This window comes from Natator depressus, chromosome 16 (genome assembly GCF_965152275.1).
Source record: "Natator depressus isolate rNatDep1 chromosome 16, rNatDep2.hap1, whole genome shotgun sequence".
Lineage (NCBI taxonomy): Eukaryota > Metazoa > Chordata > Testudines > Cheloniidae > Natator > Natator depressus.
The window spans coordinates 2,572,578-2,592,027 of NC_134249.1; the positions used below are offsets into that span (position 1 = coordinate 2,572,578).

Below are 19,450 nucleotides of genomic sequence, written 5' to 3' on the forward strand. Positions count from 1 at the left end.
CCAGCCCCTCCTTGTTAGTGACAGCCAAAGGGCAAGAGTCTGCTTCCGCAGAGCTGCTGCAGCTGCCCCTGCATCCAGGCACTGCTGAATATGTCGTCTGATGCTCACTGGACCAGGAGGAGACTCAGTCACTCCCATTCCCTCTGCCTTGCTCCAGCTGGCCCTGGAGTCTCCTGGCACTCTAGCCAATGCTTCCTGCCTCACCAACACCCTTCCAGCTTCCCCCTGAACCCCAAATCCAGTAGGCCAAGGCCCCTGCCCACACCGCTCCCCCTCTCTGTCATATTTCCCAAGCCACCCCGTCACCTCCAGCTCAGCTCCACAACCGCCCCTCCCCAAGCCCTGTAAACCAGCCTCTCCACCCCCTCCATTGCCACCCCCTGGACACTCACCACAGACTAAGCTCCTCCCCCACAAACCGTTTCGGCCATCCCCCCCAAACTGGGCTCTGCAGGGCGCAGCAGCACCCTCCTCAGGATGGACTTTGTTTGCACAGGGGGCCTTGCTGACCGGAAAGAGGAGGGGGGAACATGGCAGGAAGAGCAGGAAGCCAGCACAGCTCACAGGGCTGAGATTTTACTGAAAAGTGTCACCAGTTTGCCAACAAGCGGCACTTGTCCTTCAAACCCAACATTCCCACCCTCCCTGGCGAGGGGCTTCTCTCCCAGACCCTGCCTCCAGCAGCTAGTGGGGGCACCAGGTTGCAAGGCCACAAATGTCTGTAAACACGGGACTACATGATGTCCAGGGGAAAGCCTTGTGTGGCTCCTGAGGGCAGCAGGGCCCCAGCCCGAGGAGCACCGGCCAGCTACAGCATAGTCTCATAGGTGGCAAAGCGCCTCTGATAGCCCAGAGCCAGGCCTGTCCAGAGGATCACGGCCAGCGTGAGGCAGGTGGTGAGCACGGCCGCTGCCCACAGGTCAGGCCGCTGCCCCTTCACTTGGTCGGGAGCCTCCAAAGGGATCGTGTTGGTGAGGTTCAACATGTAGCCCAGGCTCCAGCCCACATCCACAGCAGCCACCTGAGAGGAGAGAGCAGAGAAGTTTTATGGACTGACGAAGGGCTGGCTCCTGGGCACTCAGTGCTGGGCAGGGAAGGAGGTGAATTGGAGCCTTCTTCAGTGATCTACAGCAATACAGAGTGAGCTTGTTCTTAGGTAGTCATTCTGCTGTTCAGCAGCCCCAGAACCCACCCCGGAACCCTTGCCTGGCTCCAGAATGCACTCCAGACCCCACACCCAGCCCTGGAACCCTCACCTGGCCCCAGAGCCCTTGCCCAGCCCCAGAACCCACCCCAGAGCCGTCACCCAGCCCTGGAACCCTCACCCAGCCCCAGAGCCCACACCCAGCCCCGGAGCCCTCGTCCAGCCCCAGAACCTGCTCCAGAGCCCACACCCAGCCCTGGAACCCTCACCCAGCCCCAGAATCCGCCCAGAGCCCTCGTCCGGCCCTGAAACCCACCCCAGAGCCCTCGTCCGGCCCCAGAACCCGCTCCAGAGCCCACACCCAGCCTTGGAACCCTCACCTGCCCCTGGAGCTCTCGCCCAGCCCCAGAACCCACCCCAGAGCCCTCACCCAGCTCTGGAACCTGCCCCAGAGCTCTCACCCAGCCCCAGAACCCGCTCAGAGCCCTTGTCCGGCCCCAGAACCTGCTCCAGAGCCCACACCCAGCCCTGGAACCCTCACCCAGCCCCAGAACCCACCCAGAGCCCTTGTCTGGCCCTGGAACCCACCCCAGAGCCCTCACCCAGCTCTGGAACAGGCCCTGGAGCCCTCACCCAGCCACAGAACCCACCCAGAGCCCTCGTCCGGCCCCACAACCCACTCCAGAGCCCACACACAGCTCTGGAACCTTCACCCAGTCCCGGAGCCCTTGCCCAGCCCTGGAACCTGCTCTGGAGCCCTCGACTGGCCCTGGAACCCATCCCAGAGTCCTCACACAGCACCGGAACCCACGCCCAGCCGCAGAACCTGCCCCCATCCTCCATTGCTGTGAAATTGTGCTCTAAAATTTAAATTTGCAACTTTAACAACTGAAGGGCATGTAGCCCCCGCAGTTGGGAGGAAAGTGAGAAGCGTGTAACTGGTGTTGGCTGTGAGCCTGTGTAGCCAGACAGCCAGCCCCCCCCCTCAGACCAGCATTGCTGGAAACACACGGGAGCCAAAACACCAGGGCACTCCAGCACAGCCTTTGAAGCTGAGAGAAGCACAGGTGTGCTGCGACAATGTGCCTCTGGGAACGTATACAACAATTGGGCTCACAGCAGGCAGAGGCGCTGTGACAGACATGGCTCTTAGCCCCTACTAAAACAGCATGATGCACACACACCAACATCCTAGGTGGGAAAATATTTACCCTGATAAAAGAAGTGTCCAGTAGTCGAAACTTATTGTTTCTCCCTTGCAAGTGTGAACTACTCTTGCGAGAGCTGGCGTCACCCCGACAGACCAGCCCCAATTTAGCATAGAAAGGAGAAAGAGAATAAAGGAGTACAGAGGTATAAGTAGGGGACCTACAGCACCATGATTTTTGAGTGCTTTTCACTATCTATCTGCTGGTCAGATAAGTGACAGCCTCCCAAGGCTTCTGCAGCTAAGAGGGTCCCTAAGCCTTGTCCCTTATTCGTCTTTCCGCGGAATTGAGTGACCGATCCTGGCTTGGCACCGCTGGAATCGAGAGATGCAAGGAGGGTAAGAAGCACCCACACCTGATCTCCTATCTTTAGTGTACACATATTTTGAAATAGAGCTCTATACTTTGTTTTCTTTCTTTGGGATTGTAGCTTCAGTTTTGTAACTTGTTTGTGTGTGTAACATCTCTACATTTAAATAAGTAGGCACTAGCAATTTTGTAACCACATGATCAGAATCTAGTTTAATAAATTTTGGTAACCATTTATGCATAAGCCTGACTTGTTTCTCTGATTTACTGTAAAGCAGCCAACACAATTAAAGAACCTCAGCCGTTTTGGCTATAAAGCCTGGCCATTAGGTGAGAGTACTAAGAGCCTAGCGTTGAGTTGTGCCGCCTCCACGGGGCAAACTCTTGGGGCACCTGTCAGTCAATCCTGACTGCCCGCTGCGAAGGAGCTCTGAGCTCTAGCAGTTAAAGTCACGGGTGTGGAGAGGCTCTTAGTGCTGCCATTGGGGCACCTGTCAGTCAGTGTTGACTGCCCGCTGCGAAGGAGCTCTGAGCTCTAGCAGTTAAAGTCACGGGTGGTTAGGACCTTGGGGCATCCGTCAGCCTAGCCCGGGCTGCCCGCCGCGAAGGGACAGTGCGTCCTAGCGGTTAAAGTCACGGATGGTATAAACGGGCATAGCTGGCACCTCACCAAACATCCCTGGCCATCGGCTAACAGCCTGCAGACAGCCCAAGATGAAAGCAGAGAGCCATAACCTGTCTCATTCATCTCAAGGAATTGTTAATTCTGAAACTTAACAGCGGCAAGTTAAACATCAGCAGTTTCATCATGGAATATTTCAAGAAGCATCCAGCTAATGAGTTTCTCCCACAGCACCAAACCCTGCCATGCCTTTCCAGAGTGCCATGTGCCAAAACCTCCCACCCCGCCTCCCAGCTTCAAACGCAGTGCTGCTATGTGAGTGCAAATCTGCGGGGCTAGAGACAGCACCAAAGAAACTGAATGGAAATCTCAGCAAACCCGGGGTGACAGGACTGGTTTACTGATCTTCAGATTTCATTCATATAGTCTCCATTAATCTGCCTTAGAACAGAACACAGGAATTGCCAGACTGGCTCAGAGCTAACATCCATATGGTCCAGTATCCTGTCTTTGGCAGTGGCCAGCATCAGATGTGTCAGGGGAAGGGACAAGAACCTGGCAGTCGGCAGTGATGGGATAATCTGTCCTGTCCTCCAGCACACACAAATCACATCCTAGTCTCTGATCTGCCCAGAATGCAGGGACTCTGCTGCAGTATTTAGGCCCACAGAGCTACAGAGGATACAGGGGCCTGGGTTAGACTGAGCTTGTCTAGCTTAATCCACCTTCCAGCTCCCTGGGAACCAGCTACTCTGACTGGAACAAAGGACAGTAACTACAGGGGGTGTGAGTGATTGCTGGACCCAGACTAGAAGGAAACTAGTCTGTAAAAGGAAGCTTACTGGAATGGGTGAGGATTTTATCTGTATTCAGTTTTATTAGACATAGACTTGCGTACTTTATTTTATTTTGCTTGGTAATTCACTTTGTTCTGTCTTGGAACCACTTAAATCCTACTTTCTGTATTTAATAAAATCACTTTTTACTTATTAATTAACGCAGAGTATGTAAATGCTGGGGGGGGGGGTGGCAAACAGCCGTGCATATCTCTCTATCAGTGTTACAGAGAGTGAACAATTTATGAGTTTACCCTGTGTAAGCTTTATACAGGATAAAACAGATTTATTTAGGGTTTGGACCCCACTGGGAGTTGGGCATCTGAGTGTTAAAGGCAGGAACACTTCTTAACTTGCTTTCAGTTAAGTCTGCAGCTTTGGGGCACATGGTTCAGACCCTGGGTCTGTGTTGGAGCACACTGGCATGTCTGGCTTAGCAAGACACGGTGTTGGAGTCCTTAGCTGGCCGGGAAAGCAGGGGAAGAAGTAGTCTTGGCACATCAGGTGGCAGCTCCCAGGGGGTTTCTGTGATCCAACCCGTCACACAGAGCACCTACCGTCTGCAGGGTTTATAATCCAGACGGCGGGGGTTGGAATCCTGCAACCTGACTGCCTCGCGTATCTTGTGTTTCAGGCTCACCTGCCACAGGCTGGATTTATGTGAGAGCCAGCGTAATGGAGAGACTGGCCTTTAGGGGCTGCTGCACCAGACTGCACAAATAGGCTCCCAGTGAAGGAAACAGACCTGCACTGGCTGCAGGAGAATTGGGGCGGGCAGGGTGACTCAAGTGGCCTTTTGGTTCCTAATTTGTTTGGCTATTGGGAGAGAGACACAGACAAAATGCAACTTTTTTCCAGACTGGCACAACTGTACACTTTGGATTGTGTAATGTAGCTGGGCAGCCACTGGATGGCAGCAGTGATTCCAATGCTGAGATTCCAATGCCAAGAACCCCAGCAGGCTGTATTACCCCCATGGGAGGGAAGAAGGGGAGAGCTATTGCAATGCCCACGCAGGGCTGGGGGCAGCGGGGTAAAGACTGCACAGACCCTTTATCTCCATCTCCCCTCATCTGGGCACTCATGGAGCAGATTTCCCTTGGGAGCCCACCGTGGTAAGGCAGACCCACTCAGGGGGGCAGCGGACCCTGCCAGGTAGACGTCCTACCTGCCGGTGGAACTGGATTTTGCTCCATGTCTGGTTGTCAAACTTGTAGCCTTGCAGCAGGAGGGTGAGAATGTAGGTGCTGGCAGCGCAGTAATCCTGCAGGCGGGTCTTGTTCATGCCAGGACTCACCATTTTCAACTAGGGACACGAGGGGCGGGGGAGGAGGTCAGTGCAAATCTGCTATTCCCAGTTAGCCCATTGGTAGCTTTACTCTCGCGAGTCACAGGTCAGAGAGGCCCCCTCGCCCCACCGCGCCCCCTCCCCCCACAGACCTGCTATTTCAGCTCCAAGCCAGGCACGTGGCAGAGGCACCCACTGTGCTTTAGACTCCAGTTGCTACAAACCTGGACCAGATCCATGCTGGGGACCTCAAGAGGGCAGCAAGGGCTCTATGCCCCGTCCCTGAACCCTAGGCATGCAGCCCCCACTCTCCTCACTGCTTTACCCTGCACTCACTCACTGGAAGGACGCTCTGCTCTGCCACTGGGATAACTGGGACCCTCAGGACTTCGGGCCCAGCAAAGTCTCCATCCTGAGAGGGCAGGGTGAAGAATCTGTCACGCAGGTTTTGCATGAGAAGGAGCAGCAGGCCAGAGGGTTTCTCCAGGGGAGGTCCCTCCTACAGCATGCTTATCCTCGCTGCTTCCAGTCACCAAAAGAATGCCTCTGCTGCAGGAGCTCTGATCCCTTCAGAACACAGAGGGGCCTCCCCTCCCATTCCCGCTGCCACAGCTTCCTATGGCATGGCCCTGGGTCCCTCACACAAGTAACTAGGCTCACAGGATGGAGCCAAGATGGAAAGTGACTCCTTTTACTAAGCCAGGAGAGCCACGGCTGGCTCCAGCTCTGTGGCCTTGGGCTGTTTGTTTCCTCTCCCTGCTATAGACAGGGCTTTGCAATTCCCTCTCCCAGGCTCTCTGTAGCTCCCATTGCTCTGTCTTTCCTCTCAGTTTGCTGCCCACCCATCAGCAAATCTGATCATGGCTGAATTTACCCCTCAGCCAGATACTGCACAAGGCACTGAGAGGAGCAGAGATTTAAACCTCTGGGAACCTAGCAAGATGCATCACCGCTAGGAGACAGATAAATAATTCAGCACCGCAGCAGGGACAGTTACACACACCTTCGGGAAATGCTCTGCAGACCACTGATGTGCAACGAGCCGGTTGACCTTCAGAAAACCCGGGGGGGAGAAGTCCCAGCATAATTTAGAATCCAGAAGCTACCGATTTGTCCCCCATCTTTCTGCCCAAGCCAAGGTTCCCCGGCCCCACAGAAGATCCCAAGGGAAGGAGAATCCCAGCCTGCTAATGGTACCCTTGTGTTCTCTAGTTTCCCTGTGCATCTAGATTCAGGCATTACATGACAGCACTGGTGGCTGCTAACTGGGGGTCTCACCTCCTTCCAGTCCTTAGCACAGAATTGCTCGATGGTGGCATTAACGTTACTCAGGGGCTGCCCGCTGGTCAGGTTCAGAAAGTGGAAGACGGAATAAAACCCGGAAAAGGCCTAAAAACAAAAAACAAAGCAGGTTAGCCAAGCAGCCAGCCCTCAGCGACATGCTCTCCACAGGCCAAGAGCCTCAGCCACTCCGACTCTTCACTGCAGTCTCCATAAACCAGCTTCCATCTCAAAGGAGACAGCCCCAGAAAGGAGGCAGGGTGTGGGGGGGGATTCTCTTACCCTCCTTTGGACATGAAATTAGTGCCAGTGAACGGTGCCTGATGCAGAGCAATGGGCTTGGAGGCTCTCCATCCACAGCTGGGATAGAACTAGCTATGGATCTGAACACAGGCACTGAGCCACTGCCCATGGCTGGAAGCATGACTTCCCAGGGCACATGCTCGTAGGCCAGTATTATCACCAAGGCCTATCTATGATTCTATGGGGCAGAGAGGAGAGCCCAAGCTTCCTAGTGTCTCGTGAGTTCAAAGAACTGAGCCCAGGGAACCCCTCTAGTTCTCCCAGCACACAGAGCTGTAGATAAGATCTAAATAACAAGGGTTACATTCATGAGATGCAGCTTGCACCAGACAGAGGCAGCACTGGAATATAGTCTGATGGGTGCATGGATGGGCAAGAGGAGAAATGGGCATATGTCAGTCCAACACCTCCATAGTCTCTGCACTGGCCTGGGAGAAAGGGGAGTTCAGGAAAGCCTGACTGTCCCTGAGAGACAGCACGGACTGAGGCATCAAGCCGCCCGAATTCCTGGGCACAGACATTCGGGAACATGCACTAGCTTCTCCCTAGCTACGACATGCAGGCTGGGGAGGTTTGGGACTGGCGTGGAGCCCATCTTTCCCTTCTGACAGCAGCATTCACGCTGCGGTGAAAGAGGGGTACCGTCCCCCATCCCTTTTGTGGAAGCCACAGGAGCACCACCAGCATCTGGGAGTCTGTCTCCAGAAAAAAAGTGGCACTGGGTTAGGAGCAGGGTGCTGTAGCTCAGAACTGGTCCACGTGACCTGCCTATTCACATGCCCCCCGCATGTCTGCATGGTGCCCACACTGCAGAGCTGGGAGCCACTTCCTTTCCTAAGGCCTTGTCTGGGTGGGAACACTGGGCGGATTTAAATGGCGCGAGGCCCGCGGACGCTCTGATTGCAGTCTGAGCGACGTGTGTTTTGGTTTCGCTTTCACCAATTCCTAATCAGCGTAGGCTAAACCGAAAAATAACCGGGTCTGAACCCCGGGGCGTCTGCCCTGCAGTCTGAGGAGTGACTGTGGCTCAGGCAGACTTACCTGCACTAGCTTCGCCCACCCTGGCATGGCTGACACGAGCGGTGTCGACACTGCAGCGGGGTCCAGCGCAAGCTAGCCGGGCAAACCTCGGGTCCCTGGTGCACTCGTGACACCTGTGTCACCACATCACACTGCTCTTCGTAGTTGCTCTAACGCGGGTAAAACGAGCACATTGCAATGGGACGTGCTCTAAGAACCCGCACAGGTCTGGGCACTGCTGTACCCAGGCCGGTTTAGATTAAGTTGAACCTTTGCACTTGCCCATGTAGACAACACATCCACTTCACTGTCCCATGTGTATAGACAGAGTTCAAAATGATAACTCTCCCCACGCCCTGCCCCACATGCCCCCAGTACAGCTATCACCAAGATGCCACACTCTGGAAGGAAATGTCAAGAGAGACATAACAGCAGCTTGTTCTGTGCACCGGGCTGGGCCTGGCTTTCAGACATTCGCTCGCATTAGTACCAATGGGAATTTCCCCCCACAGCACCCCCTCAGAACCCAGCTCCCACCAATGCGGTAGCCAGCGAGAAGAGAAGGAAAGGCTCCCTTACAAAGAACTGCCCATGCCCCGGCGGCTGGTAGACCCCGTTGAACCCGCACGTCCTGTTGGCCCCACATGCTGTGAAGTTGAAGAGTTTCTGGATGGCACTCCTGCACTCCGCTGGGGCCCCTGTCCCCCGCACCGTGAGGATCTGGCTGGGGTCATGTGCAACTGGTGCTGGGACGCAGGGATTGTCATACAGGGCAGCGGCAGTGACGTTCTCCTCGTATCCCTTGGGGTAGCACGGGTGGGAGATCTGCTGAGAGGTGAGGTTCTCCTAGAGAGAGGGGAACCCATTAGCAGTGCTCAGGCTTGGGATAGCAGCCAAACCCCAGTCCTCCCCACCACTTCACACACACACACACACACACACACACACACACACACACACACACACACACACACACACACACACACACACACACACACACACACACACACACACGCCAGCCCTAGCAGTCTGGAATGTCCCACAGTGAAGAAAGCAGAGGGCAGCCCCAAGATGCTGCCCGTCCCTATGCACGCTTGATTTTCTCCTGAATCCTGCAAAGGAGCCTGCTAATCTCTCAGGGGGGAACATTCCCTTCCACTCTGGGCCCATTCAGAGCTGTGATCTCCTTTCCCTCAAGAGCAGCTACCCGGCTGCAGGAATTAAACTGTTGGATGGGGAGGGGAAAAAAATCAAGAAGGGTCTGACTAGCCCCACCTGCTCTGCTCCTGCAGGCTGACAGCCCCTGTGTACACTCAGCAGAACAAGGGTTGGATTGGGACCAACCCCTCAGCACCAGTGCTCTGCATTCCTCCCATTATGCACCCACTGGCTCACAGTCCTGCATCCCACCAGCCTCACTCCTTCGGGAGACATTCATTCCCAGGTAACAAAAGATCAAGACAGGATTCATATTATACTCTATGGGCAACCACTTAGATTCAGGACCATCCAGAGCCTCCTCAACAGAGATCCTAAGGCAGTGAGGGTGCTAGTTTTGCCATGGATCCTCCTATGGTTTGCACGTGGCAGATGAATGGACAATCTCACGCTGGGTTTCTCTTTCCTGTCAGGTCACCTTGTGCTAGATCAGCTTGTTTTAAAGGGGAGAACACAGGTGGATAAGAGCCAAAAGCCAAGGGCAGGCACTGATTCGTCTTTACAAAAACACTGCACACTCGGACATTTTGCCCAGCATTTCCCATTGTTTCACCCAACCTGTAACAAAAACTGGAGCCAGCAAGCCAGGGGACAGCTTGTGGGCTGGCTCCCCCACCAGCAGCAGAATTTCAGTGTCAGCTCAGCGGGCCACGTCTCACACAGATTCTGCCACCCCTTCCCGAAAGCGAGAGCTCGCTGGCAGCCTCTCCCTGTTTAGGCTGCTAACCCTGTCCCTGCAGGAATCTGCTGCCAGACCTTTTGCCTGCCTAGTGCCAAGAGCCCCTGCTCGGTCCCTCCTTGACACCGCTGTCTGTCCCAGCTGAGCAGGCTCCCTCTTCTAGAAAACGTTGCCTCCAAGCTGTCACGTGAGCGGAGGTCAGTTGTCTCAGGCGCAGAGCCAATGCCTTGACAGAGGGCCCTGGGTCGCATGCATGTGCCCCAGCGCCAGTGCCCTGTTACAGAACCCGCTGATAGACTGAAAGGACATCTACTCTCCCTGCGACTCGCCCCGGCACAGGGCCATGCAGAGCCTGCTATGCTGCTCGTATTCCCGGAGCTGGGTAAAGCTCTGTGCTGCACACACACCCCTGCCTACAGCCAGGGGAGTTAAGTGCCAAGAGAACTCAAGCTCTGATCCCACCCAGGCCACAGACTCCTCCTGGAGCGTAGGACGAGCCTCTTACGGCAGCTACTCGCACACAGCCACTATGCTTGGTGCCCAACCGGAGACACCTCAAGCCAGCTTTTCAGAGGTGCTTGGCAACCCCAGTTCTAGTCAATGGGAGCTGCAGGTGCCACGTGGCTCTGAAAACCAGGCCAGAGGCACCTCCGGTGGGTACCCCACATCAGCGGTAATATTTTAGGGCGTTGCCCTCTCTCTGCCTGTTTCCCTTCTGCAGCACAGGGTTAACACCTCCCGCAGCACAGGGTTAACACCTCCCGCACGGGGAGCCAAGGGGTAAGTAGTTGAGGGGTGTGGGTCTCGTTATATGAAGTGCCAAGTTATTACTAGCTTTGCCTTTTGCTGCACTGTACAGCCAAAGGTGCACTAGCTCCACAGGGCCAAGTGCACATCCCTCTGCACTTGTGCTACCAAACTCAGTGAGCCCCAGGCCTGGTGAAGAGGGAACGAGCAGGTTAAGGAGAATACCGCTCTGAGGGACGCAATTAACTTCTTCAAGGCTTGGTTTTCTCCATAGCAGAGGTAGCTGTGAGTATAAAGCAAGTAGTTGCTCCCATACAGCCAGAAGAGGACTTCGGTGCTGTTGTCCTCAATGGCATGACCAGGGTGAAAGGTTATCTGAGTCGAGGCTCCTCCAAGGTCCAGTGCTCCCACAACCGCAGCTGCCTCAGGGTGTATCCACGTCCCTGTGAAGGAGAACTGCCCCCACCACAAGGAATCAGTTCACCACTGGTGCCTGGAGCTAAGAACAGCGTCACTGGAGGGCCAGGGGATAGAGTGCCCATCTCCATAGGAAAGCAGGCTGAGCGAGGAAGCATGTCTGTTAATCAGTGTCCATAACTCCTGCACTGAGATGTGGGGCCTAGGAGACCAGCTGCCACGCAAGGGGTGTCTTTTCCTCCGCTTATCTAGATATCGGTCTCATCCAAAAGCTGAGGCCTGGCATGGGTCAGGGTCTCCCCGAATCCCTCCCGCCATGGACGTGCTGCTGCCTGAAGCTGAAACAGGGAGACACCAGCACCTTCCTAAGTAAAGAAACACCAGCTCCTCTTGTGAGCGGTTTGGTCCTGTGTCAGGGGTGTCAGGGACTCAAAATCCAGCTTCCAGAGCCCTGGATTCCCATGTGGTGTGGAAATTCCCAGCTGGAGCCAAGCTGGGACAAGCCAGAGAAGGGAGCACGTCTGGGATATGAGCTGGGCTGAGATGACCTGCCATGCTGGCTCCTCGTCTGACCCATTTTCCCTAGAGAAGGAGCAGCCCAGCCAGCCAAGGTCATCCCCAGCCCTTCCCCCTCTGCCCAGGCACTGACCTTGATGAGCGTCTCCAGCAGGTAGTTGATTGTGATCCAGCCAAAGGATCCTTCCTCATTCCCAGTGAGGATCCGAGCACCTCGGAAATCTACAGGGTACTGCTGGATGGTCTTGGAGACCTCTGCAAAGACCAGGTCGGCTTTTGTGCTGTTCTGCTCCCTGCAAATGGGGAGGGGAGAGATTCCACTGGGCCCCTGATGGATATGATGCGGCATGCACAGGGACTGCCTAATCTAATCCCTTCCCAGAGGGGTAATAAACCTAAACACGAGCACCTTCCCTAGAGGTGCCTAAGTGGGTGAGAAAAGGGCCCTCTGCTCCTGACACTCCATCAAGTCAGTCAGTAACAGAACAGGAATGAAGTTAATGCTTAATTACTAGTTTCTGGTACTTACACGGAAAATTTCAACTGCATCTCCTCACACTGCCACGGCACCCTGATGTTAAGAGCCTTACCTAGACTGACTTGTCCTGCAGGAGCCCCCCTGGGAGTTTAGCAATGCACACGCTCACCACTGACATGCAGCCTACTCTGGAGTGGAGGGAAGGCAGTAGGTGGACAAGCTGCACGAGTGTGACAGAGGCACATGGAAAATGTTACCACGTGTGCACAGCATGGATTTGAAGTCTGTCCCCAAAGACTCCCCCCGGCGAATGGCAGGTGACTGAAATGGTTAACCTGGGAGGGGGAAGGGCCAGGTCAGCCCTGCGGGATTTGAGCGTATGGTGAACCAGAGGCTTCACCACCAAGCCATGGCTGCCTCATCATTTCAGCCCCGCAAGAGGCCAGTGCTGCAGTCACAAGAGAACAGGTCTCTGTGTGGTGGAGAACCGGCTTTTCCCTGTGCGGAGCTCCCTCCTCACAATCAGTCCTGGTACCTCAGCAGCCGCATGCCTGCAGTAGCACCGAGGTAGGTGGGCGTTTCTCTCTGTTGCTTCACAGGGATGATCGTCATGGCCTTGTCCAGACAGGCCGTCAGGCTGGCTCCAGCCCGAGTGGGGTTGTCAGCATAACTGGAGATCCCAGGTCCTGGAACGAAGCATCCCAGTGAGAACCTGAGCTCAGCCGGGCCCCTGAGACAGGGACTGGCAACGCTGCTGGCACCTGGGGCTGGAGAACCCAGAGTGAGGGTCATCAGCATGCAGGGAAGAGAAGCTGGTAAACAACTGCTATTGCTGGGCCCTAATGCAGGGCAACCACCAGAGCCATAGACCTGCTGCTGGCTTCCTGGGAGTGGTTCAGTCTTAAACGGACCATGTCAGGTTACTTAAATATTAACTCACTAGAACGCACTAGGCCCAGCTGCAGGGATGCCCTATGGTTCAGCATGGTCATTCTGAGCCAGAACCATGGCGCTGGTGATCTGCAGCTGGGATGGGATGTTCCATGCACCATCTGCTCATGACACCTGCCTTTGCGCTCAGCTGTTGGGCAATGTCAGAACCTGGATCATGTGTGGCCAGGTTTAGTTCTAGTGGCGGGCGGTTAACAAATCCCTTCACTGCAGCCCAGAGAAAGACGCACGTCTCCCAGAAGTTCACACTTCTCTTGGGACTACGCCTGACATTTGGAAGTCATCTCCAGGGTGAAAAGCGTACCCAGAGACATTCCCAGGCTTCAGATACAGTCCCAGTGCCAAGCAGCTAGAGCAGCACCAGGCGCCAGTGCCCCACACCAGTGATTCCCTGTAGCGCAGTTCTGGCCTTCCCTTGGAATTCCCTCCTCCAAGCTGCAGGCCTTGCCCAAGGCGAAGACACCTGCCACGGGCCATGCAGTTTGGAGGCTTCACCGTTATCCATACATGAGTGGGCAATCCCTTTCTGCCTCCTTTGAGCACTTGCATCCCCCTGTCCCCCGCCCCCACCTGCAAGCTGCATCCTCTCTGCACTGACAGACCCACAGCCCTCAAGGCTGGGCTGTGCAGCTGGCTTCTGCTGTTTGGGATCTGGCTTGGAGGGGCAGGGTGAAAGGATAGTGGAGAAGGAAGCTCCCAAGTATGCCCAAGCCTGCTAGAAGTGATACGGCTGGAGCCTTGCCCAGGGCCTCTGGTCACCTAGGGCCTGCTGTTGTCCATCCTCTTTCCCAGCTTTCTTCCCCTTGCTCGTGCTGTCTCACTCACGCAGCAGCTGCTGGGGAAATCGCTCCTAAGGACGAGGTTGCAGAGCCAGCCTCAAGGAGCATGGACGGTGTTTCACAGGCACAAACCCCAGTCACACCCCAAAGCCAGATCCTGGCCCACACCAAGGTCCCAGAGCAGCATGTTCCCAACCCTCTGACCCGACCCGGGGGAGTTCATGGTCCCAGGAAGGAGCAGACCAGGCTGCGTAACAGAAAACCAACCCAAATGTCACGCTGACCCACAGAGGCTATAAAGATTCCTCCTGCCCCAGGTATTTGTCATGGTCTTCCATGCCTCTGTGTGTCCTGGCTGTGAGCAGGACTTGGGGGAGGTACCAGAGCAGGGGAGTCATTTCAGAAAAATTCAATCTTGTCAGCCCAGAGAACATTATCTGTATATCCTGCAGCCTCAGGGTGTGCAGGAAGTGGAGCATATAGACCTAGGAAAAGCCTGTGGAGGGCCAACCAAGGTCGGGGGGGAACTGCCCTCCTTGCCCCATAGCAAATGACACTCCTGCAGTAGAGCACTGTGGGAGAGGCTGCTCCCGCCTGTCTGCTGGGCCATAGGACACCCATGCGTCTGGTGTCTGCCCGTCACCACGACACAGAGCTTGAATGTAGGCAAAAATCAGGGTGTCCACGCCTGGGGATGTCTCATTCCCCCAGGCTCACTGCATTTTACAGTACAGCTGGGTGTCACCCCTGCTTTCCGGATAGCAGTCTAGGGACAGGGGAGGGTCACACTCACTTCTCCCATTTTGGATTTGCAGGTCTTTCCATGGCACAGAGGTGTTGTGAACAGTTCAGCCTCCACCTTTACTCCCCGGGGTCCATTGCACTATACTGCAGGTAGCTAAAGAAGCAAAGTCCACCTATAATAAATGCGCTTGTCCCGCACCTATAACGTCAGTGGCCAAACTCACACCTGGTGCAACTCCACTGACTTCTGTGGAATCCCACCAGGGATGAATGGGGCCCAGTTGCTCTCCCTGAAACATAGAGATCCAGGCAGAAGGAGGGGTGTTAGGCGTGAGGGCTAATCCAAGAGCATGGCAGTAAATAGCACAGCAACCTTTGCCCCTGACAGAAGCATTTCACACACATTTCTCGGCACACGGACACAGCCAAGGGGAGGGCATAAGGGTGAGAGAGAGAAACATCTGACTGACCTTGCACGGTGCAGGCTTCAGCCTGGCTGACAATGCCAGTGCCGTTCTCCTTATCCGCTGGCCACTGGTAGATGTAGAGAGCTGTGTGCGAGGAGCCGGCGTCAAACACCATCCCGTACTGAAGGGGGAACCGGGAGGGAAGATGACATCACAGAGCGCTCACTGCTGCACAAGGGCTGCTGTATGTGTTCTCAGCTCTTGCGTATAAAGAATTGTACTTTCAGGCTTGACCTTCCCGCCCAGCTTTAACCGGGCCTTTGTTTCTATCCCTTGGGTTTTGCAGTTAGATAAAGTAGAGGTGGAAAGGGAAGTGAGGTGTGAAACAGCAAGCCTCACGCCCTGGTAGTGACATTCCCAGAGCTCTCAGGAGTTGGAGACACACGTGGAATAGCTCAAGCCTGGGGCCTGTTCACGGCTATTGGAGGCTGGGAAATCAGGAAGTGGTCGTTTTGCAACAGTCTTAGAAAAGCAAGAATGAAAGAGACAATAGGGAAGGAACATGAAACTCTGGGAAGAAGGACAGAGGAGAGGAAACATACAAGATGCTCATAAGATCTGAAAAGAGAAAGTAGAAATAAAGGTCAAGAGAAACTAGTTTAGTTACACAGCAGAACCACTAACAGACAGAATGACACACAGCAGGTCTGGGGGCATGGAAAATGTGTGACATTATTTCTAACAGGCTATCAAACCCACACAGCTAGCTAGTCTTTGGATGAGTCATTGAAGGCAAGGTACTCTAGCAACTGCACCTACCTTGGTTCTTGCAGGCAGATAAACATCCTTCACTTGAACAAGGATGAGGATGAGGGTAGCTATTCCTGAAGCTGCAGCCACTGCAAGAAGAGACCTGATATCCCGCCCTAACAGGTGCTTTAACATTGCTGCGCCAATCTGTGAGCAAAGCAGAAGCTGTGTCAAGACAAACACACCCCATCTTCCTGCTTTCCAGCCAGTTCCTGGGTTTACTCTTAGAGAGAGTTCAGTACAAGGTGGTGGGTGGCTAACGTGTTCCATTGAGCCTGTCACTGCTGCAGTGAGTCTGTTTCCAGCCTCACAAGCATACATTATTTGAGCAATTGTACATCCAGATGGTACAGCGAACGAGATGACCCTGGTGGTGGATTGGGTGCAGGGAGGAGCAGAGGAGGCTCAGAGAGGAAAAAGCTCCCATAAGACCAAATAACAACATAATATGCAGGCCTGGCCCAGCCCAGGGAGGCTGAACTGCTGGTGATGGCTACCTCTGCTCCATGCCATGCAGAGCACAGTTCAAGTTGCCGTAGGCCCTTGGCATAAAAACTTGAGCAGAACAGCCAACCACAATGCCACCCCCATTGTCCAACTCCATCATCTCTGACCCCATGGCTGGTTCTGCTCTCCTAGTTAGCAGACAGTCTCATCCAAACTGTAACCCAAAGTCAAAGTGCAAGATCCTGCACCATTTCTAGATTCATTTTCCATTCCTTGCCCCTCCACACATTCGCCTCCCCTTTCTAGACTAGCAGAGCTGTTTGGGTCGGTGGGAGACAGGGCACACACATCGGATCTAGGGCTATGGGATGGGGAAGGGTTTGATTTTTGTGTAAAATATATTTAATACAGAAAAATAAAGAGGCTTGGGAGTGTAATGACATGCATGCAAAGAAAGCATTTTACTTCATTCATAACTTAAGACACATACAAGCAGTGCGGAGAGAAGGACCCTCATTTTACAAATGGATTCAGAGGCTAAACATTCCAGGCCTCAGAGGGAATAGGTGAACCTGGGAGTTCCTGGCGCTTAGTTCTGTGCTCACGTCAAAGGGTTTTCACATTAAGGGATGCCAGGTGTTGTTTGGGTGGGTGAGACCAGCAAGCTCAGCTATGCCGTATGGCACTGTTTCAAGCCAATTATTCGTTGTGAATAAGTCAGTGTACAGGTTACTCCTGGGGAAATTCTGAGCTACTGTAGCACAGCAGAAAAATCCCCCCACCCCCAGCAGAATCCCTTTGCTTCGTTGCAGAAAATGGTTTCTGTGGGAAAGCAAAGAGAAGCTGCACCAGTGCTCAGTCACCCCTCCAGGCAGCTCTGCAGCTCACATGCAGCTGTTCAGGCAGCCAGGAGGAGGGTCTGGGGATGCCCCAGCTACCCAGGGACCGGGGGGGGGGGGGGGGGTTGGGGGGAGGAGGAGAGGATGGAGACAGAGTTCCCCCTCCCACTTCCCTGCACGGAGCAGACGGGGCTGGGTCAGATCAAGCCCCAGAAACTTCCCCTGGCTGCAGGAAGCTCTGCACCACGGGGGCAAGAAACAAAACCAACCTGGCCAAATGATATGGCAGCTCCAGATGTTGGCACCCCAGGGCAACCTCCCTGATCCCCCACCGCAAGACCAGGCCTTACTGGGAATGGCAGCTCTCAGTGACGTTTGTCTGAGCCTGGTCCGGGTGTGAAGCATGTTTGGCATGTCCAAATCCCAAAACTGACCCCCCCCAGCAGGCAGCCAGAGGCAGGGCAGGCATGGGCAGCGACTCTCCACATGCTCCTCTCCCTCCCCCACCCTGCTCGCCTCCCCAGGAGGAAACGAGATGCTGTGCAGGGAACCTAACGGGGAGCTGAGAAACCAGCTATAAGGGAGCCAGGCGAGAGCAGGCGAAGGGCAGGTTCTTCTCGGGATGCCTAGAGCTGGCTAACCCTGGCGTGAGCTGGGCATCAACAGGCCTTGGGGTGCCCCACGGGCTGTATTTACTGTGCTGCAACCAAAGTACGACAACCGCCCTCCTCCGCCGTGCGCTCTGGACTCTCACTGGCACGAGAGGAGACAGAGGCTGGACATTAAATGAGAGGCAGGAACATGCCTGCCGACGTGGTGAGAATGTGGCACCGTACGGATATGCTGCAGGAAACAGGCAGTCGCTTCCCCCAGTCCACATTACATCGTTTTTCTTCTCTCCATAACCCGAGCAAAGCCCAGGAAAGGTAACGCCTCAGCGTGCTAATGACGCCCCCTGTGACAGTGCAGAGAGTGCAGAGGGGAGCCTGCTCTCTGGTCACTGAGAGGCGAATTAGTGCCCCAAAAGAAACTGACTGGGGTAATGATCCAGCCAGGCTGCTGGGCTGGGAGGGTAAGAACGCAACTAGCCCCATCAGCCCTCGGCTGATAGAAGAGGCCCAGGAAGGAAGGACGTGCAGGGGAGAGAAGGAGGAACAGGGCTAAGCCTCCTGAAGCAGAGGCCTCGGTAGGGAGATCTCTGTTCCCGTCACATCCTGCTGAGAGGGCCTAAAGCTCTGCCGAGTGTAAACAGGCAGGAGCCTGGCAGACTGTGCTGATATTGGTGAAGGGGAATCGAAATAAAGTTTCACTGAGCACACACCTGGTGGAGTCCATGTGGTTTCTGCAGGGAAGAGGATGGGGCAGATACAGGTCCCTGTCAGAACCCCCAAACCTCTAAAATGGTGAATTATAGGAACAGCCCTGAACTGGCCCCAGGGAGATAGATGAGATGATCTAACAGAGATCCAGGCTTGAATTTTAAATTTAATATAGGCTAGGTTAAATGGTGGCAAATTCAAAACAGGTAGAAGTAAATACTATTTCACAGAGTGTACAGCTATACTGTGGAACTCCCTGCCACAAGACGTCAACAAGGCCCGTGTCCTCAGATTGTAAGCTCCCTGGGGCGGAGGCTGCCTCCTTGTACAGTACCTGGCACCCTGGGGGGCCTCCTAGGTCCTATCACAATACACACAACAACAAGGCAAGATTCAACAGGGGATTGGGCATTAACATGGATAACAAAATCTTCAGGTGCCAAGAGGGATGGCTGACAACATTCTGGCAGGGATATTACAGGGTCTGCCTCCAGCTCTGAGCCAGAGCCCAGGAGACTAATGTGGGGGGCGATTATCCCACGGCAGGGTTCCTGCCCCGCTCGGGAGCCGCGGGGGCGGTGACTGTGTAGCCAGGACACCAGACGAGATGGCCCCCGGGGCGGATCCGTGAGGTTTTCAGAGGAGCCGGAGGGAGCCACGTGCCCAACTCTCGCTGCTTTTCAGTGAACTTCCCCGGGCTCCTCCAGCCCCGCTGCCATCCCGCCGGGGAGCTCGGGGGCCCGGGGCGCAGGAACGACTCACCCCGACCCGGCACCAGAGACGACGCCGAGCAGCCGGGGTCGCTGGTTCCGCGCCGCGCCGGATTCCCGGACAGCGGCCGCCCGCCGCGGAGCTACCGCCCGGCCGCCCTCCCGCGCAGGCGGCCCGCCGCGCCGACCCGCTTCGCTCTCATGCCCCGGAGCCAGCGCTGCCCCGCGACCCGCTCGGCGGCTTCTGGCTCCGCAGAAGCAAAGCGAAAGCAAAAGCCGCCGCCAAGACCCGCCCCGCCGGGCTTCCAGCCTCCCGCCCCGGCCGGGCTCTTGCCGCGGGCTCTGAGACTCAGCGCCAGGGGTTTCTTGGGGCTGCCA

At 55.2% G+C, this 19,450-nt stretch overlaps 1 protein-coding gene across 2 annotated transcripts; it reads right to left on the bottom strand.

Moving 5' to 3' along the window:
• Window positions 1-573: 573 nt before the first annotated feature.
• LOC141999714 (ectonucleoside triphosphate diphosphohydrolase 8-like) lies at window positions 574-19,243 on the bottom strand. Of its 2 annotated transcripts, XM_074973427.1 has the most exons (10): window positions 19,125-19,243; window positions 15,767-15,904; window positions 15,011-15,128; window positions 12,602-12,752; window positions 11,722-11,881; window positions 10,881-11,111; window positions 8,591-8,857; window positions 6,686-6,796; window positions 5,288-5,425; window positions 590-1,021 (listed from the first exon to the last, which is right to left on the bottom strand). In XM_074973427.1, exons 2-10 carry the CDS (start codon window positions 15,890-15,892, stop codon window positions 809-811), a joined length of 1,515 nt encoding a protein of 504 aa, XP_074829528.1. In that variant the 5' UTR covers window positions 15,893-15,904; window positions 19,125-19,243; the 3' UTR covers window positions 590-808. The 2 variants fall into 2 exon arrangements, with proteins under 2 accessions (XP_074829529.1, XP_074829528.1); XM_074973428.1 differs by lacking the exon at window positions 10,881-11,111 and having other exon boundaries at window positions 574-1,021.
• Window positions 19,244-19,450: the final 207 nt, after the last annotated feature.